The following is an 18,945-nucleotide window of genomic DNA, read 5'->3' as shown; positions in this document are numbered from 1 at the left end:
CCAAGAGGAGGTCCTCTCAGAGGACAGAGCCCACAATCATAGCATTAGAGGGTGCACATGGATGGAGGAAGCCACTTGCTTGCCTGGGGACAGGCATGGGGTGGAGTCCCAAGGCCTGGAATGCAGGAGGAGGAGGATAAAAGCTTTGGCTTTCACTGCTCCCCTGGGTGCCATAGCCCAGAGTTATGGTTGGTGGGCAGCTGGGGGTCAGTGGAGATGGAGCCTGAGCACTCCCTGGGAGGTTTGCAGCTCTGGGAAATGGTTTCCCCTTACTCATCCACCCTTTCACAGAGCCCACTCTGGTGCCCTCCCAGAAGGGAATAGAGCTTAGGTAAGAGCCACTGTCTCTTATGAGCCAATGAGGGGGTGATAACAATAATGGCTCCCATTGATTCACTTCCTGTTGTCACAGGTGCTCTCTGCGACCTTCCCTCTTTATCACAATCTGCAAAGTGGCATTCTTTTCCTTGCTTTCCAGAGGAAAAAACAGGCACAGAATGATGGATTAAATGACTTGCCCAAGGGCACACAGCTAAGTGGTAAACTAGTGGCAGGATTCAAACCCAGGTATATCTCAGTCAGATGTCATGCTGGATATGCTGGATTGAGCTTCCTGGAATTAAACTGGGTGTCAATAAGAGAGCAGTAGCTAGGGGCACCGGGGTGGCTCAGTCAGTTAAGCCTCTGACTCTAGATTTCCATTCAGGTCATGATCTCACTGTCTTGAGATAGAGCCTGGCAAGGAGCTCCGTGTTGGGCATGGAGCCTGCTTAAGATTCTCTCTCTCTCTCTCTCTCTCTCTCTCTCTCTCTCTCTCTTTCTCCCTCTGCCCCTCCCATGCTCACACACTCTTGCACTTTCTTTAAAAAGAAAGAAGGAGAAAGGGGGTGGGGGGAAGCAGGAGATAGAAATCTGGACTCAGCCCCCCAGGCCATTCATCAGCCCACATGGCCCTCTCAGTCTAGAGGTCTGCAGAGTGCCATGGCCCCTTTTGCAGAGCCAGCCTCCCTGCTCAGCCTTTCCACCGTAGCTGGAGATGAGCCAATCCTGCGGCCAGGGTGCCACCCTGACAAGAGGACAAGGCTCAGAGCTAGCAGGGCTACTGAGCAGCTCACAGCAGAGCTGGGCCAGAGCCCTGCAGACCTGGTTCAAAGTCTGCCCAGGACTGGAGAGCTGTAAGGCCCTCCCCCACTGAAGAACGTACCGGCCCCTTGCCTGCCAGCTCAGTGCAATGCATCTAACCCAAGCCTTGGCTTTTCAGATCAAGTCCACAACTGTGGGGATTTTCATAGATCCTGCATGGTCAGAGGCTAGTGGTCTGGAATCCTCTTTAGTGTGGTGGGTATTCATTCCATCCATGACCCTCAGTTCAGGAACTTCTATCTCACTCCAAGACAGCTCTTGACAGAAGCTCTTGTTCTGGTGTTGCCTCCATGCTCCTCTCTGGTGCAACTTCCTCATCTCTAAAGAGAAAGACTAAGAGTGGAAGCTCTACTCTCTGAGCTACAGAGAGCCTCAAATAAGGTCCAAGGAAGCCTTCTTAAAAGAGTTTCTTACTAACCAGTCAACAGGATACTTGTGTAGAGTTGCTTAACAAGGACACCCAACAACTCTAGGGGCTGGCATGGTTAACCCCATCTTTTGAATGGACTTCTCAAGACTGGAGAGAAGTCAGGATCACTCCACCTCCATCCTTCACCTCAGGTACTGTTCTGCATCTAGAGTGTGTCTAAGCCCAGGCAGTTGGATTCTCAATCCAGCACTGTTTCCAGTTACACGGCTCCAAGTGAATCCCTGGACCCACTTCCTCCCCCTGTACAACAGGAATAATAACTCCCAGCCTCCCTGCCCCCATGAGGGTTGCTAGGATAGCTAATGACATAATGGAAGGGAAAGCCCTTTGAGAATGTGTCAAGGGAGACACAAACAGAAACCATCTTTATTAATAATAGATGTCTGGGGTGTTGCACTGCCTGCCCATGTTCAGCACTTCTGGGGAAGGCTGTGCAGGAGATGCTCAGTTGTTTCATTTGCTGCAGCAGCTAGTGTGGTGTATGGAGGTATATGGGTGGTGACAGGGTGTGAGCCCTGCCCCCCAGCCCCATTGCCAGCCAAGGCACTGTCTGCTCCTACAGAGCTCATCCCTGCTCTCATATCCCCAACAGTTCCTTTGTAGGTAATGCCTTGGAGTCACCCTGAGTTAGCTAAGAGAGCACTGTTGTTCCCCAGACAGGAAGCACCTTACCTGCCTTTCCTCCCCCTTTTCCAGTACAAGCTAAAAGCCTGTTTTTCCAACATAAACTGAGCAAGGATTTTTTTTTTTTTCGCTCCAGTGCTGAAAAGTTTGGTAGTGTCTCCTGGTGAATAGTTAATTCAATTATCCAAATAAAATGATGGAACATTTGCTGAATTTACTGCACGCTACCAAAGAGACCACGCTAGCATAATCTTATGCAGAGCCCTAGGCTACAGCATAGGGGAGCAGACTGTTCATCTTGAAACAAGCAAATGAAATTGACTACCCTAGAGATCAATCAGGACATTAAACACTGTGATGAATGTGGAAGAATCCTTCAGTGTCTGAGATTTACGGGGCACCTTTCACCAAGCGCTCTAGGAGCCTCCTCAACATCAATTATGTCTCATAACTAGGTAGGCTCACCTCTGCCTCCACTGCATAAAGAAGGGACGTGGGGTTCTGGGACCTGGGTTTGCTAAATGTTGCAAAAGATAGCCAGTGTGCAGACCAGATCCAGATTCTAGTACAAAGACCCCTACTTCCCTGAGCAAAGACTGGCTCAGAATTCAGGAATGTCGGGCTAGATGGGGACTCAGGGACTGGGGTCCAGAGTCAGTCATGTTCTTGGTGTTTCTGTTCCTTGTCCTTGCTGGGCCTTCTGCCTGGGGTGCAGTTCTTTGGTTATTTTGACAGCTCCCTCTGAACTTGGCTCAGCTGTCTCATCTTGCTCCTCTCCATGTCAGCCTGCCTCAGCCAGGCTGCATTCATTAGATACGTCCACCATGATCCCAGAGAGGACAGGATATGTAGTTGAGAGAATTTGGCCTAAGGTCTCCGTTTACTAGTCATGAATCCTTGGGCAAGTGTTTTAAGGTCTGTAGGTGTTGGTTTTCTTACCTGGAGAGTAGGGACCACTACTACGCCTTGTGGGATTAGGAGGCGAGAATGAGGTAGTATATGTAAAGGGTTCCGCAGAGCATCCTGGACATAAAAAGCTCTCAAAAATAATTTTTGTCTCCATCTGCCTAAGTTGTTTGAGATCTGCCAACACATTTAAGCTTTAAGATTAAAGCTTAAAGACAGCTTGAAAGATTACCAAATTCAATTTGCCATTTTACAGATGATGAAAATGAATCCCAAAAGAAGGAACATGACCAGGTTGCTTCTGAGGCAGTAACAAAACCAGGATAAGAACACAAGTGTCCCTATGACCAGCCCATTCAGTGTTCAGTCCTCCTGAACTGTTCAGTCCCCAATGTTCCCCATGCAACCCCACACTGGGAAAGAGAACAGCCCTCTGAGCTGGAGGTGAGCGCACAAATAGCAAACCTGACAACCAGTTGTGGGAGGCAAAGACAGAAACCCAGACAAGTGAAGCCTCACCAGGACCTGACCACGCACCAATCCAGGTACCGTAGAAAGTAATTGCCAGCTAGCTTCCTTCCCAATAAATTCCTAATTCCATCTCTGTTCCATGCTCCTAATGACAAGCTCACTGTTTTGGGGCAATGTCAGCAGAAGAAGAGTCCTGGAGAAGCTGGGAAACATTGGGAGGCAGCCTGCTGTGGTGGAAAGGGACTCTAGACCTGGAGTCCTGTTCAGATTCCACATTTCACTGACTGCGCCTCTCTGGTTACCTCTCAGCCCATTTGTTCATCCACGAAGCAGGGATAACAATATCCATTTGGGGGATTGTTGTATTAGGGAAGGATAATAAAATGCACCTAGTAGATTCTTAATAAATAATATTTGCCACAAATTCTGGTGTGTTCTAGTTTCACCATTTGCTTTGTGACCTGGGGAAATCACCTTCTGAGAGCCTGATTTCTTCACCCTTTCCACCTCTGATGGGGTAACTTACATGAAAGTGTTTTATAAACCAACAGTTATCAGCAACTCTTCTTCACTTGTGCTCTCCACAAAACATTTTTTAAAACCTAGGGCACTATGAAATTGTGGCAGTATATCACCCTATATGGGCTTTTTACAAGGTTATCAAACTTCCTTTAGCTCAGCAATAGCTAACCAAATCCATCTGTTGTAATCAAGTGTTTTTTGGGTTTCCCAGCCTTTTAAGCCCACTTTTATGTAGACCAAGACAAAAATCCCTCATGAGAGCGTGAAATGCAACCAAGCTGATCATCCCTTTCAGAAAGATAGCAGAGAGCACTTATGGCTGGCGTTTTAAGCCCTCCAGCCCTGTATAGACACGCCCAGGCTCCACCGGCAGCATGGCTCCCACACTATCCCAGGAGGAAGAGCCCCCACTCTCTGCCAGCCTCGCCCACAGGACTGGACCCATTTCCACAGTCTCCAGGGACCCATTCTGTAACCAAAGAGCTTTCAGTCAAACCCATCTGGGGCAAAAGGCCAGAGGATTCCTGCAACAGCCTTCCAATCTCTTCCATCTTCTGCTCCATCTATCCTGAATATACCACCAGGTTAGATTATTTCCCTAGGTTAGATTATGGGACCCTCCTGAAAAAAATGTCAATTTTTTGCTAGGAGGGTGCTTAAGACTTGCTCAGGTGGCAAGGTCTCAGGAAGTCAGGTAGCACTTTGTGGAACATTCTTGATATACAGACATATTTATTAAAAAAAAATGTAAACGTTTATTCATTTTTGAGAGAGAGCACGAGCAGGGCAGGGGTGGGCAGAGAGGGAGGCACAGAATCTGAAGCAGGCTCCAGGCTCTGAGCTCTCAGCACAGAGCCTGATGGAGGGCTCAAATTCACGAACCACAAGATCATGACCTGAGCTGAAGTCAGAAACTTAACTGCTTAACTGATGGAGCCACCCAGGCGCCCCGATATACAGACATATTGCTTATATTCCTAAGAGAAGGCATAGCAGCCACCAAAGTTTTAGGGGGGAAAAAAAGTATGTAAGACAGGATTGGGAAAATTCTAGTGATTTTCCCTGCAAATCAGGAAAAGACCTCTATACCTTTCCCGGTACCATTCCTGGTCCAGCTTCTGAAATAGCAGTATTCCTTGAGGGCAAAGTTTGAGAACCACTGACTTATGAGGGAAAAGTCCAAATTCCTCAGTATATCAGTCAATGGCCTCCACAATCTGGCCTTAATTACCTATCAGCCTCAACCCCCTTCTGACTCCCCCCTCCAATCCCAGTCTCCATCTCTGACCACTTCAAGCATCTATGTGAGCTCAGATCTGTTTCTACTTCTACCCCACATACTGATATCAAAGCCTCTACCCCAGAAAGAATGACGGGGCCGGCCCACTAAGGAAGCCCTCTCTGTATATGTTCATACTGTATGCTTTTCTAATCACTCATGGTAGCTGCAAAATCTTGGGGGGAAAGGCTGTCTCCAGAAACCTGTATTCTTAGAACCCAGCAGGATGCTACTTCAGGGCAGTGGCTGGGCCAGACTCTTCTAGGTGTTTACTCCGTAGTCCCACACAGCAAAGCAAGTGGACCAGGGAACCCAGCAGGGAATGTCCCCCCACAGTACTGCTGAGAGAACTACACTAGGGAAAATGCTGGATTTCGCGCTTTCTCAACTACTGAAAAGCTGAGATCAGGCTCTCATTGGGTCTCAGTCCATAGAGTGAGGTAGTCATTTGCTTGATTTAGATGGCCTCAAGGACCTATTCAGCTCTTTGCTCACAGGGCTGGCTTTCAACATGTGTATTTCTGCTCTCTCAGGGATTGTTTGGCCAAAGTAATCAGACCACCCAACTCCCAGGGGCTGTATGAGGCTAACCAAAGACTTCAAAAAACTAGGGAGAAAAGCAGAAAACACACACACCCACACCCACACTAAAGAAAGCTACCCCTAACATCTTTCCCCACACTGCTTCCAGCTGTTCTTCTGAGTCCTCAAGCCTGATATAGGGGCAGAGTCATTAGGAGCTGACAGCTTGGTGTCCAATAAAACACAGTATGAAAAGAACACACCAAATTGCACCTTCTGGCATATATTATAGTTTTAACAATTTGCCACCACCCTGCACAGCTGCCTTTTTAAGGTAAACTCTAAGTAGGCACTTAGAGGGGCTTCTGAGTTGAATAAAATCCTGCTGGAGAGACAAACCCAGAACACCATCTCTCCTCCCCAGCTAGGATCCTGAATGTGTGCCCAGCCCACCTGGCACTGGGTACTTAGCGCCCTTTACCTGAGGTTACTGTGCAGCAAGTCTCCCTGTTCCTTGGGTCGAGGTGAGGCAGAAACCCACACTGGTGAAACCATGGCTCTGAAGCCAGACTTCCTGGTTTCAAATCCTGGCTCTCACGTACAGGCTATCTGAATTTGGGCAAGTTACAGAACCTCACTGTGCCTCAGCTTCCTTATCTGTAAAAATAGGGATAATAATAGCATTTATCCTACAGGGTGCTGTGAGGACTGAAGGTTTAATAAGTGTGAAGTGTTCCAGTGGCGCCTAGCATATAGTAAGCGCGTGGTACTTGATGCTATTATGGAGATGGGGTGTGGTGGTCATGACAGGAGGAAACCAAAGGAGAGAAAGACCAATCAGTTCCATTCTGAGGCTGGGAACCACACAGACGTGCCACCTGGGACTGGTCCTCCCTGAGCCAGCACACCCCAGACTAGGGGTCCCTCTCCACTTGTCACCTGTGCATCCCTCCTATCCCCAAGGTACAGTGTCCAACAGGGTAAAGGGAGAGGGCCCTAAGCAAGGTTAACTCCCCTGGGAAGAGCCTCAAACCTGTGGTCTTGGACAAGTCTTCGTTTTCTTCACCACTTCTCTGTGCTTCAGTGTCCCATCTGAACAAGGGAGCTGAACCAGATGATCGCTCTCAGCCCTGACATTCTATAATGCTGTGCTTCATTTTATTGCCATCTTTTCATCCTATTAGGTTCAAGAAGGCTGAAATGCCAGAGGCATTTAACTTCTAAAAGTGTTTCATAGCAAGGGATTATGACACAAATCAGTTCAACTAGTTGGTTAGTTCAACTAGCCAAGCCCCAGGCTGCCACATAAAGGGACTGTTTGACAACATCCGCCCCTCCCTCATGTACCACTGGTCACTTCCTATGCCCTCCCTGAGGCTTCCTCATCCTGTTAACTACTACAACTTCTGCAGATCTGCTTCAGACACAGCTGTCTTCATTCTACTTGCCTGCTGGCTCCTGGCTTTTACAGGACTCCAGATAACTGCCTGTACCTTCCCACAGAATGGACCAAGCCTCACTAGCCTCTGTTCTTGGTCTCGCACTCATACTAGCTTCTAGCCCCTGTGGCACTCTTGATCTCAGCTGTGCCCTAGGGGGCAGAGTGAGAGTGCCACAGGCAACCGCAAGTGTGGCCATCTCCCATGCCTGGCTGCTTCCTAAGAGAACCCAAAGGAAGCATCAGGAGGGCCAGAGAAAAGCCAAAGCAATCTCTGAGCAGGAATATAAACATAATATCAAACTATCTGTTAACAAAAGAGGCCATATTGTGGCAAAGCAGCCCCTCCTTCTCCATTCCCCTCTTCTTTATAGACACAAATTCCTCTATAAGCTGACAAAACTTTAAAATGAAATGGAAAATTAAATTTAACTTAAGCCAACTAAATATATTCAGTAGATTCAGGTTTATCAGATCTGCTTTTGCCATATTAGTTATGGTTTTCTGAAGACTGGAATATATTTAAGATAATATTCATGCTTTTTTAGCTGAATTTGCCAATCTAGTTCCCTTCTCTCAATAATCATATTAAGATGATTAGTCTGGAGCATTCGTTTTTATAATCTTGCATAAAACCCAGAGTCCTCCATGAACAAGACAGGCAAAGAAAAAATCAATTTTTACTCATTTTCTTCAGTTTTTTTTCTTTATGAAGCTAGGCATATTTCTGGTAGTAGTTTTAAAGCTGTGGAAATGTTTTATTATTATATATTTTATTACAGAATTAGAAAATTTCAAAAAGTAATTGTTTGGAACCACAAATAATTAAAAAGAAATATAATAACAGGCTCATAAAAAAGCATTCTGGCATCTGTGAGAATTTTTTCTTAAATTATGATATTTAGCTCTTCATACTTTTGATTATACTAGCCATGAATTTCTACTTCAACTGAATACTTTGACATATATTCCTTCTTGAAATATGTTAACTCATTTTTTCTTCAGCAGCTCAGTCATTTCAGGAACTACCTGCAAATTAAAAAAAATAAAAGTAATTAAGCAATTTGAGCCTTTAGTTGCTACAGTCATAGCTCCTTAAGAAGTACACAGAGGCCAAAAGAAGCCACGCGCATCACTGCTGAGGCACGAGGTGCCCCTCCCCCACCCAACTCCCCCCTTGGGTGGCCTCCCTCCCATCTGTGGGAAGACTATACACGTTTGCAGGGAGAAACCACCCAGACACACGGCTGGCAGGACCACTGGCCCACGCACTGCCTAGGAACCTTTCTGACACAACCACAAACCTTACAAAGGCACCACAGAAACAGGAGTCCAATTTTTCTTTTGTGAGGAGAGTAGTGTGTATTTTTTACCTTCATGTTTTCTGGGCATTCTTCCTTCCCTTACTGTACTCTGGCCTTTCCTTCAAAGTCCATACCAAAGTCTCTTCCTTAGTCATGACTCTTGCTGGCCCCCCTAGCACTTGTTTTCTCATTGTTCGTTTGCTCAGTCATCTTTCCTTCCACAAACACTACAGTTGCTTCTTCAGCACATGTTACTATCTTTCTGCACTTAAAAACAGGCTGCACGCTGAACATTCAATTTCACCATTCTTTATGAAAATAAAGGTTGTGCTAATGCCATGTCTGGTCAACAGACAAAATAAGAAACCACAGTGAAGGAAAACTGACGGAGTTGGTTCCCATTTTAAAATGGATTAATTACTAACCCTTAGTCTTGGCAGTTCAGGGGCTGCAACTGGAACTTTCAGTGTGAAGCTGCTTTCAGCCTGGACAAGAGGAGGCTGTGAGCGGGGACTGCAGGGGAGGGTCACACGGAGCCCACCTGAAAACTAGCTGAGCCACTTGTGTAAAACATCAATTACCCAGTCTTCCATGGGGCTGTCGACTGTCCTAGCTCAGAGAGATCCCAGTTGAACTCGCCACTGATGAATATAGCCTCTCAATTATTTAAGAGAGCTACATTTCCATTAGGTGGAAATAATGTGTTCGTACAAAATTTATTAAGGAAATTGTCGACATGTTGTTTCTTCCGAATGTCACTTTGTCTCCAGCCTGTTAAAAGGCCCATGTTTACCATGGAGCCAGCAGGCATTAGCTCAGGGGCAGCATTAGGTGCTGGCACCACTTGTCCCAGCTTTCCTCGGTGGAGAGACCATGAGCTTATGCCAGTCACACAGATGACATGCTAAACAAGCCTCACATGGGACCGACGTGTTTCATGAAAAATAGGCTAGAGCCCAACAACTTCTTTTAAATGAAACATTTAACCTGAGTTAGAACACACAATTTTTAAAACCCTTACAGAACGTCTCCCTGCCACACTACCCAAAATGGGGTTAAGAGGACTTTGTCCATCATCTATATCCTTTTTTATTAGATCAACCTCAGACTTTCCAGGCATACCACACAATGCCTTACTTAGGGAAAAGAAAATGCCAACTCCGGTTCACTGAATATCTTATAGCCTGAGCAAACTCAAAGATCCGGATTCTTATTTTTATTTTAGATATTGTAGAGGCAGCTCTCTATTCAGTAAGACTAAATGAAAATAAATTTACATTTAAAATAAGATATTCTGGGGTGCTTGGGTGGCTCAGTCAGTTAAGCATCCGGCTTTATCTCAGGTCATGACCTCACAGTTCATGAGTTTGAGCGCCACGTCGGGCTCTGTGCTGACAGCTCAGAGCCTGGAGACTGCTTTGGATTCTGTGTCTCCCTCTCTCTCTGCCCCATTCCCACTTATGCTCTCTCTCTCTCTGTCTTAAAATATTTAAAAAAGAAAAGTAACAGCTGTTAACAAAGATGTGGAGAAACTAGAACATTTGCACACTGCTGAATGTAAAGTGGTGCAGCCACTAGAGAAAGCAGCTTGGAGATTCTTTGAAAAGCTAAACACAGAATTACCACATTATCCAGCAATTCAAAGGTATATACCCAAAGGAAATCAAAGTGGGGACTTAGAACAGATATTTGTAGGCCTATAATCATTGTACTGGATTAGACAAAAGTTTCACATATATGACACCTACTAAAGGACAAGCAATAAAAGAAAAAATAAACTGGACTTCAACAAAATGTAAACCCGTATGCGTCAAAGGACACCGAGAAAGTGAAAAGACAGGAGCTCCCCTCTACTTGTTAGATGGGATGCTGCCTGATTCATGACTCATTTAATAAAGCCAGTGATAAAAATAAATAAGTAAATTGCAAAAGAAAAGAAAAGAGAAGAAAGAGGGAGAGAGAAAAAAGGAAAAGTCAACCCACAGAATGGAAGAAAATATTTGCAAATCATATACCTAATAAAGAACTTATATCCAGAATATATAAAGAACTCTTATAACTCAACTACAGAAAGACAAATAACACAACTTTAAAATGGGCAAAGGATTTGCACAGACATATCTCCAAAGAAAATACGTTATAAATGGTCAATAAAGACATGAAGAAATGCTCATCATCATTAGCTATCAAGGAAATACAAATCAAGACCACAACAAGTTACCATTTCATACCCATTAGGAAGTCTATAACAAAAAAGATGGGATAGTAAGAAGTGTTAGTGAGTGTATGGAGAAATTGGAGCCTTCATATACATTATTGGTGGAAATGTAAAATGAGGCAGCCACTTTGGAAAACAATCTGACAGTTCTTCAAAATGCTAAAAATAGAGTTTTCAAGTGACCCAGAAATTCCATTCCTAGATATATACCCAAACAAGATAAAAACATATATGTATGTATAAAAGCTTAAATGCTCACAGTAGCATTATAATAGCCAAAGAGTAGAAACTCAAATGTCCATCAAATGATTAATGCATAAACAAAATGAGGCATATCCACACAATGGATATTATTTTGCACTAAAAGGAAACGAAAGTGCTGATATAGGAGACAACACAGATGAATCTTGAAAACATTATGCTAAGAAGCCAACCACAGAAAGCCCATATATTACATGATTCTATTTATATGAAATGTCCAGGATTGGCAAATCCATAGAAACACAAAACAGGTTAGTTGTTGCCAGGGGCTGGGGAGAGTGCAGAACAGGGAGTGACTGCAAATGGGTATGGGGTTTCTTCTCCGTGTGAAGAAAATGTTCTGGAATTAAATAGCTAATGGTTGCATAACTCTGAATATACTAAAACTCACTGAACTTTGCATTTTAAAAGGGTGAACTTTATGATTTGTGAATTAAATTTCAGGAAAGCTTTTAAAAACAACAACAACAACCAGTCAGGTGGTGTCCTGTGCTCTGTCGCTCTGACTCCGATTATAATATTTACCATTTATTGAACACCTATTATGTACCTATTATGAAAAGAAATACAAACAGGTAGGCTAATATTTAACCAAGACTGTACTAAGTACAGCATAATCTCATTTAACTTTCAATACAACCATGTAAGGTAGGTAGTATATTATTTATATTACTTTTGAGGAAGCTTACATTCAGAAAAATTAAGTAATTGGCCAAGATAATTTAACTAGTATGTGGCCAAGACAGAATCTGAATTAAAGCTCTTAACTACTGTACCATATTATTTTTCTTATATTAAGAAAAAAACAACTTGTCATCTCTAACTCATGATTACTGAAGGGTGAAATAAAACAATAAATATTAAAGAATAAATTTACATTTGCATTTACTCCAGACATGAAGTTTGGTGGATACCGTATCACTTAGAGAATTATTAGTCACGCTATGTGTGATAGTTTGAAATTTAAAATTTTTACACAGAAATTTAGTCTAAAAAAGTCCTTTTTACATAACTATTATTTGACTTAGGATATATTTTTTTAAGATTTTATTTTTTTAAGTAATCTCTACGCCTGACGTGGGGCTTGAACTTACAACCCTGAGATCAAGATCTGCATGCTCTCCCAATTGAGCTAGGCAGGCACCCCTGACTTACAGTATTTTCTTTAAAGTCTTAATCTGAAATAGATTATGCTCTCACTCACTCATATTTTGCATAATTGTACTTTTATGTATTGTTATACCTTTAAATATTTGATTTTTAAAAGACAGAGGGTGACCCTGAAGAGTATAGTCACTATACTACCTTGTCCACTCTTCGGTCGGAATTACTACAATATTCATCTATATTATACTCATTCTGATTTCAACTGACAAAACAATCTGATGGATACTAAGTTCCCAGAGTCTGCCAAAGGTGCAGTCCTTTTTACTGCGATTTATTAAAGAGCAGTAGTGGTGAACCACCTGGCAGTCCCTGATGAGATGGGAAGGCAGGGTGATGAGTGAAAGGATGGAATCAGGAGACTTAGTTGTACCAAAAACTTGCAGAATAACTTCCCCAAATCACATCTCTTTGGGACACAGACAATTTAAAAAAGAACATGACTCATTTGTGTTATACATGTAGTAGCTAATGGGAAGCTGCAACTCAAGCAGTAATTTTTTTTTAAAGATTTTATTTTTAAGTCATTTCTATACCCAACATGGGGCTTGAACTTACAATCCCGAGATCAAGAGTCACATGCTCTACCAACCAAGCCAGCTAGGTGCCCCCCAAGCAATATTTTTGATATTTTATAATCTAATCAGACTGCTTTTTAAAGGATTAACTTTCCTCCCTTTATATTAATTAAAGGTATATATAACTGTGCTTCAGAACTTCGGAGCAGGATGAGATAATCACTAACTTAATATAATTCTAGCTAAAAGCAAATAAACGTTAGGTCTTAGTCCAAACACATTATCAAATGTAGGCTTCTTAAAACACCAAGAACAGCTTGAGAATCTCCAGTTGGAAATCGTCTAACTGAATGATTCTTGAGGTCCCTTTCCACTTCTACTATCCTAGGACTCTCAACAAGATACCTCTCTCAGCACACACACGCTCTCACTCGCTCACATACCTCTCTGTCTCTCTCTCATGTCAAACCTGGGAGCTCCCCTAAATGCAAGAAGCACAGTGTGTGTGATACCATTCCATCAGCAATTGCTACAAAGATGCTCCTGCCCCAAGGCAGGTGTCCACCGTATAAACATCACAAATTTCCAACTAATACTTCATCCATTTATCAAGTAAGCCCTGTCTGTAGGTTGCAATATACAATACGCTAACAGAAAAACATAAACAAAACAACTTGCAAATTTATTAAAATATTCTCTTGAAGAAAAATAAAAGGCAAACTACAGTAGATGTCTGTTTGCAAATGTGTCAACACAATACATGGATAGGGTTCAGAAGTGTTTAATTTCATATTTTTTATTTAAAAGGTCTTTACCCCTCTACCCCTTCTCACTGGAGCTAAATGCTTGGTACTTGAACAAAGTTATCCTTGTACAGAGATACGAAAAATTTCTGTTTTTCACACTAACTTTTCCTCCAACTGGCATATCTTAGTGGTCAAATGACTGCCATTAATTACTGTTCTTACAGGGGCTCCTGGGTGGCTCAGTTGGTTAGGAATCGGACTCTTGATTTCAGCTCAAGTCATGATCTCACGGTTTGTGAGGTTGACCCCTACGTCGGGCTCTGCGCTTGGGACTCTCCCTCTTTCTCTGCCCTTCCCCTGCTCACCCACGCATGTGCGCGCTAGCTCACTCTCTCTCTCAACATAATAAACTTAAAACTTATATATATTGTTCTTACACAGCTGGGCCAAGTAACAATTGCAGAAGAACTACCTAAGTCCTAAATTTCAATTATAGGACCTCAGGATCACTGAAGTGGGGCTGTACTCTTCCAGGGCAAGATACAGGCCCTTTGAGGGATGGGGTGGGGGGTGCTCCTGAGGTGAAGGATGCCCTATGAACACATACTTCACAGTTTAGACGTGTTCTCAAAATACACTCATTAGTTTATCTGGATCATGTACACTGTTAGTGGAGCCGTGGTAATGGGCCAATCCTCTTGCCAAGAGGACCACCCTGGCTCTATTCTCAGGCTGCAGCCTCTCTATTAAGGCCCGTGGTAGCTCACTGTAATTCTGTGCAAGGGGTTCCTCACTCTAGCAAACTGACTTCTCCCTGGGCTAGATGCTACTTTCAGAGCCTCAATGCCTGCATGAATGCTTTCTGCACTTCTAGGCAACCTAGAAGTTTGTAGGCACAAAAAGCAGTTAGGGCCATGCATGAGCTATCACCTTTAAATGTGGCCAAATGAATATCAGGTGCACATCAATATCACTAAAGTAATTTCACTCATGGGTAGGGTAACTACAGGGGTGGTGGCAGGGTGGAAAGAACACTCAAAACAGTGAAGACTATGAAGAGTGGGAAATAAGTGTTCTCCCCTACATTTATCAGGTTAGGAAGGCCTTTAACTCTCAAGCAGAGCATACTTGTTGAGTCAGATAAAATGGACTTGAATGCCCCCTCTTTCCCTGAAAAGCTGTAGCATTGTTGGCAAATTTCTGAATGAGGGTATTTGATGTGAATTTCTTTAAGGTACCTGTCAAATATGATTCTAGGTTATAATTACCTGAATCACTTCACATTGTGTACTAACTATGCACACGAGATGCCAAAAGTCATGTGGATATTTTAAAGACAATATGGATTACCTCTTTTTTTCTTTTTTTAAAGTTTATTTATTTTGAAAGCAAGAGCAAGCGGGGTAGGGGCAGAGAGAGAGACTGGAGAGAAAGAATCCCAAGCAGGCTCTGTACCACCAGCGCAGGGCCCTATGTGGGGCTCGAACCCAGGAACCATTAGATCATGATCTGAGCTGAAATCAGGATTTGGAAGCTTAACCCACTGAGCCAACCAGGCGCCCCCGTAAGAACAGTAATTAATGGCAGTCATTTGACCACTAAGATATACCAGTGGGAGGAAAAGTTAGTATGAAAAACAGAAATGACCCCAATGGACTCCCTCTTAAAGGGAAAGTTATAACACTTTATATAAATGTCATGTATTTATCAGGACAACTTCACTTTAAGTAGCTCAAAACTGGTAAATGTATTAATATATAAAGACACACAGTACACACACATACAAGATTTTCCTATAATAGCCTCTTTTCTACCAACTCTAAAAGGTTCTTGGATGACAAGCTAGGTAACAGCCACCTCTCTGATGGCCAGCTTACCTTAAATAAATCAGCGACTATTCCGTAATCTGCCACTTGAAAAATTGGAGCTTCTGGGTCTTTGTTAATAGCCACAATTGTCTGTGAAATAAAGAGTTTGGCCTTTATCAAGAAAACATAGATTGATGGCTGTATTTTAACATTCCCAACAACAAATTTATATGGTTAAAAATGTCTACCAAATAAGATTAATCTGATTCATTTGTGCCAATATTGTAAATTTATAAATTTCTGGGTTGGCACATAACAAAATTATCTCCCACTCCCCACTAGCCCATCACAGTATTTTAAAAGATTTTAAACCATTATTTTTCTAAGTTCTTCTCTGACTTATGGAAAGAAAATATTTTAGGAAGTAATAAATCAGAGGAGAGGATTCTGGGAAGATGGCAAAGTAGGAAGCATCAGCAATCTGTCTCCCCATCTAGACTGTTAACAACTGCACTGGCAGAATCTGTCTAATGTAACCATTTTGGAACTCTTTGAGCTTGCAACTTCCAGAGCATGGCTTGCAAAGTAAACTGCAGCTCTTTAGTGCAGTAACAGTCCCCACCCCCAGTGGCAAGCAGCTGTGCACATATTCCTGGAGCAGCTTACACACAGCCTGCAGGAACAAGAGTGGGCAAAAAGAACTCTTGTCCCCCAACTACTGGGGGACCAGTGCTTTGGTTACTGACTGCTGTTTCTGATCAAAGAGATGCATACAAAGAGGAGGATGGCCATTGCTGTTGCACTTCCCCACTGTTGCAAGTCCCTCCCTTACTCTGGCTAAAGTTACCTCCAGGGGATTTAAAGCCTTAAAGCACTTCTTCTGCCTCCCTTCATTGTTCTCTTTTTCTCAAAAGCAACTGCTGATACAGGGAAAATTACAAATTGGCCACACATTCAGGCTGAGAAAGGACACAAAAAGACCTTAAGTTTATACCTCAGGTTAATCTTTGGCAAAGAGCCTACAACAATCAAAAAAGAACGATAAATAAAAACAAACAGCGGGGCGCCTGGGTGGCTCAGTCCGTTAAGCGTCTGACTTCAGCTCAGGTCATGATCTCATGGTCCGGTCGGTGAGGTCAAGCCCCGCTGAGTTCAAGCCCTGCATCGGGCTCTGTGCTGAGAGCTCAGAGCCTGGAGCCTGTTTTGGATTCTGTGTCTCCCTCTCTCTCTGACCCTCCCCCATTCATGCTCTGTCTCTCTCTGTCTCAAAAATAAATAAATGTTAAAAAAAAATTTTTTTTTAAAAAACAAACAGCAAACCCTAGGAAAGGAGAGAATCTGATTAACAGGAATACCATATTATCAGATTTAAATATCCAGTTTTCAACAACAACAAAATCACAAGGCATACTAAGAAACAGGAAAAAAAATCAAGGAAAATTCCATTCAAAGGCAAAAGAAATAAAATAAAATCAATAGAAATTGCCTATGAAAAAGATCCGGGGTGCCTGGGTAGCTTAGTCGTCTGGGTGTCCGACTTCAGCTTAGGTCATGATCTCATGGTTGGTGAGTTCGAGCCTGGTGTCAGGCTCTGTACTGACAGCTTAGAGCCTGGAGCCTGCTTCAGATTCTGTGTCTCCCTCTCTCTCTCTGCTCCTCCCCCGCTCATGCTCTGTCTCTCTCTCTCTAAAAAATAAACATTAAAAAAAATTTTTTTAAAGAAAAAGATCCAAAGGCAGCCCTACCATAGAAAGACTTTAAAACAACCATTTTAAAGATGCTCAAAGAATCATAAAGATGTGGAGGAAGTCAAGCTAGCAATGTATGAACAAAATGGAAATATCAAAAAAGAGGCGAAATTTAAAGAGAAACCAAAAAGAAAATTCTGGAGATGTAAAATATAATAACTGAAATAAAAAATTCACTGGAGAGACTCAAACGCAGATCTGAACAAGCAGAAGACAGAATCAGCAAACCTGAAAGTAGGACAATGGAGGGGCGCCTGGGCGGCTCAGTCAATTAAGCATCCAACTTTGGCTCAGGTCATGATCTCGCAGTTTGTGGGTTTGAGCCCTGCATCGGGCTGTGCTGACAGCTCAGAGTCTGGAGCCTGCTTTGGATTCTGTGTCTCCCTCTCTCTCTGTCCCCTCCCCCACTTGCACTCTGTCTCTCTCTCAAAAACAAATAAACATTTAAAAAAAATTTTTTTAAAAGAAAGTAGGACAATGAAAATTATCAAGTCCTTAGAATAGAAAGAAAAAGATTAAAGAAAAGTGAAGGGTCCTGTGGGCCAACAACAAGCAAACAAAAATATGTATTGTTGGGAGACCCAGAAGAAAGAAAAAGAGGCAGAAAGAATTGAAGAAACAGTGGCTGAAAACTTCCTAAATTTGATGAAGGACATTAATATAAACATCCAAGATGTTCGACAAACTCCAAGAAAGATGAATTCAAAGAGACCCACACAAGACACATTATAGTCAAACTTTCAAAAGCCAAAGATAAAAACAGAATCTTGAAAACAGGGACATGAAACTCATTACATACAAGGGATCCTCAATATTGGCAGATTTCTCATCAGAAATATTGGAGACCAGAAGGCAGTGAGCTGATTGATATATTCAAAATGTTAAAAGAAAAAAATTGTTGACCCTAAATTTTATATCCATCAAAACTGTCCTTCCAATGACATTCTTTTTGCAGAAATTAAAAAAACCTATCCTAAAATTCATATGGAATCTCAAGGGACACTGAATAGCTAAAACAATCTAGAAAAAGAGCAAAGATGGAGGACCCATACTTCCTGATTTCAAAACTGACTACAAAGCTACAGTAATTAAAACAGTGTGGTACTGGCATAAAGACACACATACAGACGGACGGGATAGAATAGAGAGAGCTCTGAAATAGACACTCACATATACGGTCAAACGATTTTTGACAAGAGTGTCAAGACCACTGAATGCAGAAGGAGAGCCTTTACAGCAAATGGTTTTGGGAAAACTCGATAAAGTTGGGACACTTAATACCAAAACAAAAAGTAACTCAAAATGGATCAAAGATTTAAGCATAAGACCTAACTAAAACTATAAAACTCTTAGAAGAAAACACAGAGGAAAGGCTGCATGACATTGTTTTTGACAATAATTTCTTGGATAGTCCATCAAACATATAAGCAATAATAGAAAAAAAGACAAACTGAACTTCATGGGAATTTTTAAATGTTGTGAATCAAAAGACACTATAAACAGAGTAAAAAATCAACCCAGAGAAAGGGAGAAATATTTGCAAATCATACATTGGAAAAGGGATTAATATACAGAATATTTTTTAATAAAACTTCTAAGCTGAACAAAAAACCCCCAAATAAGCCTATTCAAAAAGACAACCTGAATAACCACTTCTCCAAAGAAGATACATAAATAGCCAAATAAGCACATGAAAAGGCATTCCACATTACTGATCACTAGGGAAATGCAAATCAAAACTACAATGAGATATCACCTCACACTCATTAGAATGGCTACTATTAAAAAATATATATAGCCACAAGTATTGGCAAGAATGTGGAGAATTGGAGCTCTTGTACAC

General features: G+C 42.4%; 1 protein-coding gene across 3 annotated transcripts in view; it reads right to left on the bottom strand.

Annotated features, from left to right (window-relative positions):
* Window positions 1-8,069: 8,069 nt before the first annotated feature.
* The window catches only part of ETFA (electron transfer flavoprotein subunit alpha), a 76,816-nt gene continuing 65,940 nt past the window's right edge, over window positions 8,070-18,945 (bottom strand). For 2 of the 3 annotated variants that reach the window (XM_025918883.2, XM_086711290.1), the window contains exons 11-12: window positions 15,424-15,504; window positions 8,070-8,364 (exon numbers count right to left, since the gene is read on the bottom strand). In XM_025918883.2, coding sequence (XP_025774668.1) covers window positions 8,326-8,364; window positions 15,424-15,504 — 120 coding nt within the window. In that variant the 3' untranslated portion in view covers window positions 8,070-8,325. The remainder of the gene's footprint in view (window positions 8,365-15,423; window positions 15,505-18,945) is intronic. The other variant, XM_025918885.2, reaches the window with a different exon arrangement.

This window comes from Puma concolor, chromosome B3 (genome assembly GCF_028749965.1).
Source record: "Puma concolor isolate L17-30 chromosome B3, mPumCon1.1.hap2, whole genome shotgun sequence".
Classification (NCBI taxonomy): domain Eukaryota; kingdom Metazoa; phylum Chordata; class Mammalia; order Carnivora; family Felidae; genus Puma; species Puma concolor.
This window is presented reverse-complemented; position numbering and strand designations above follow the sequence as displayed.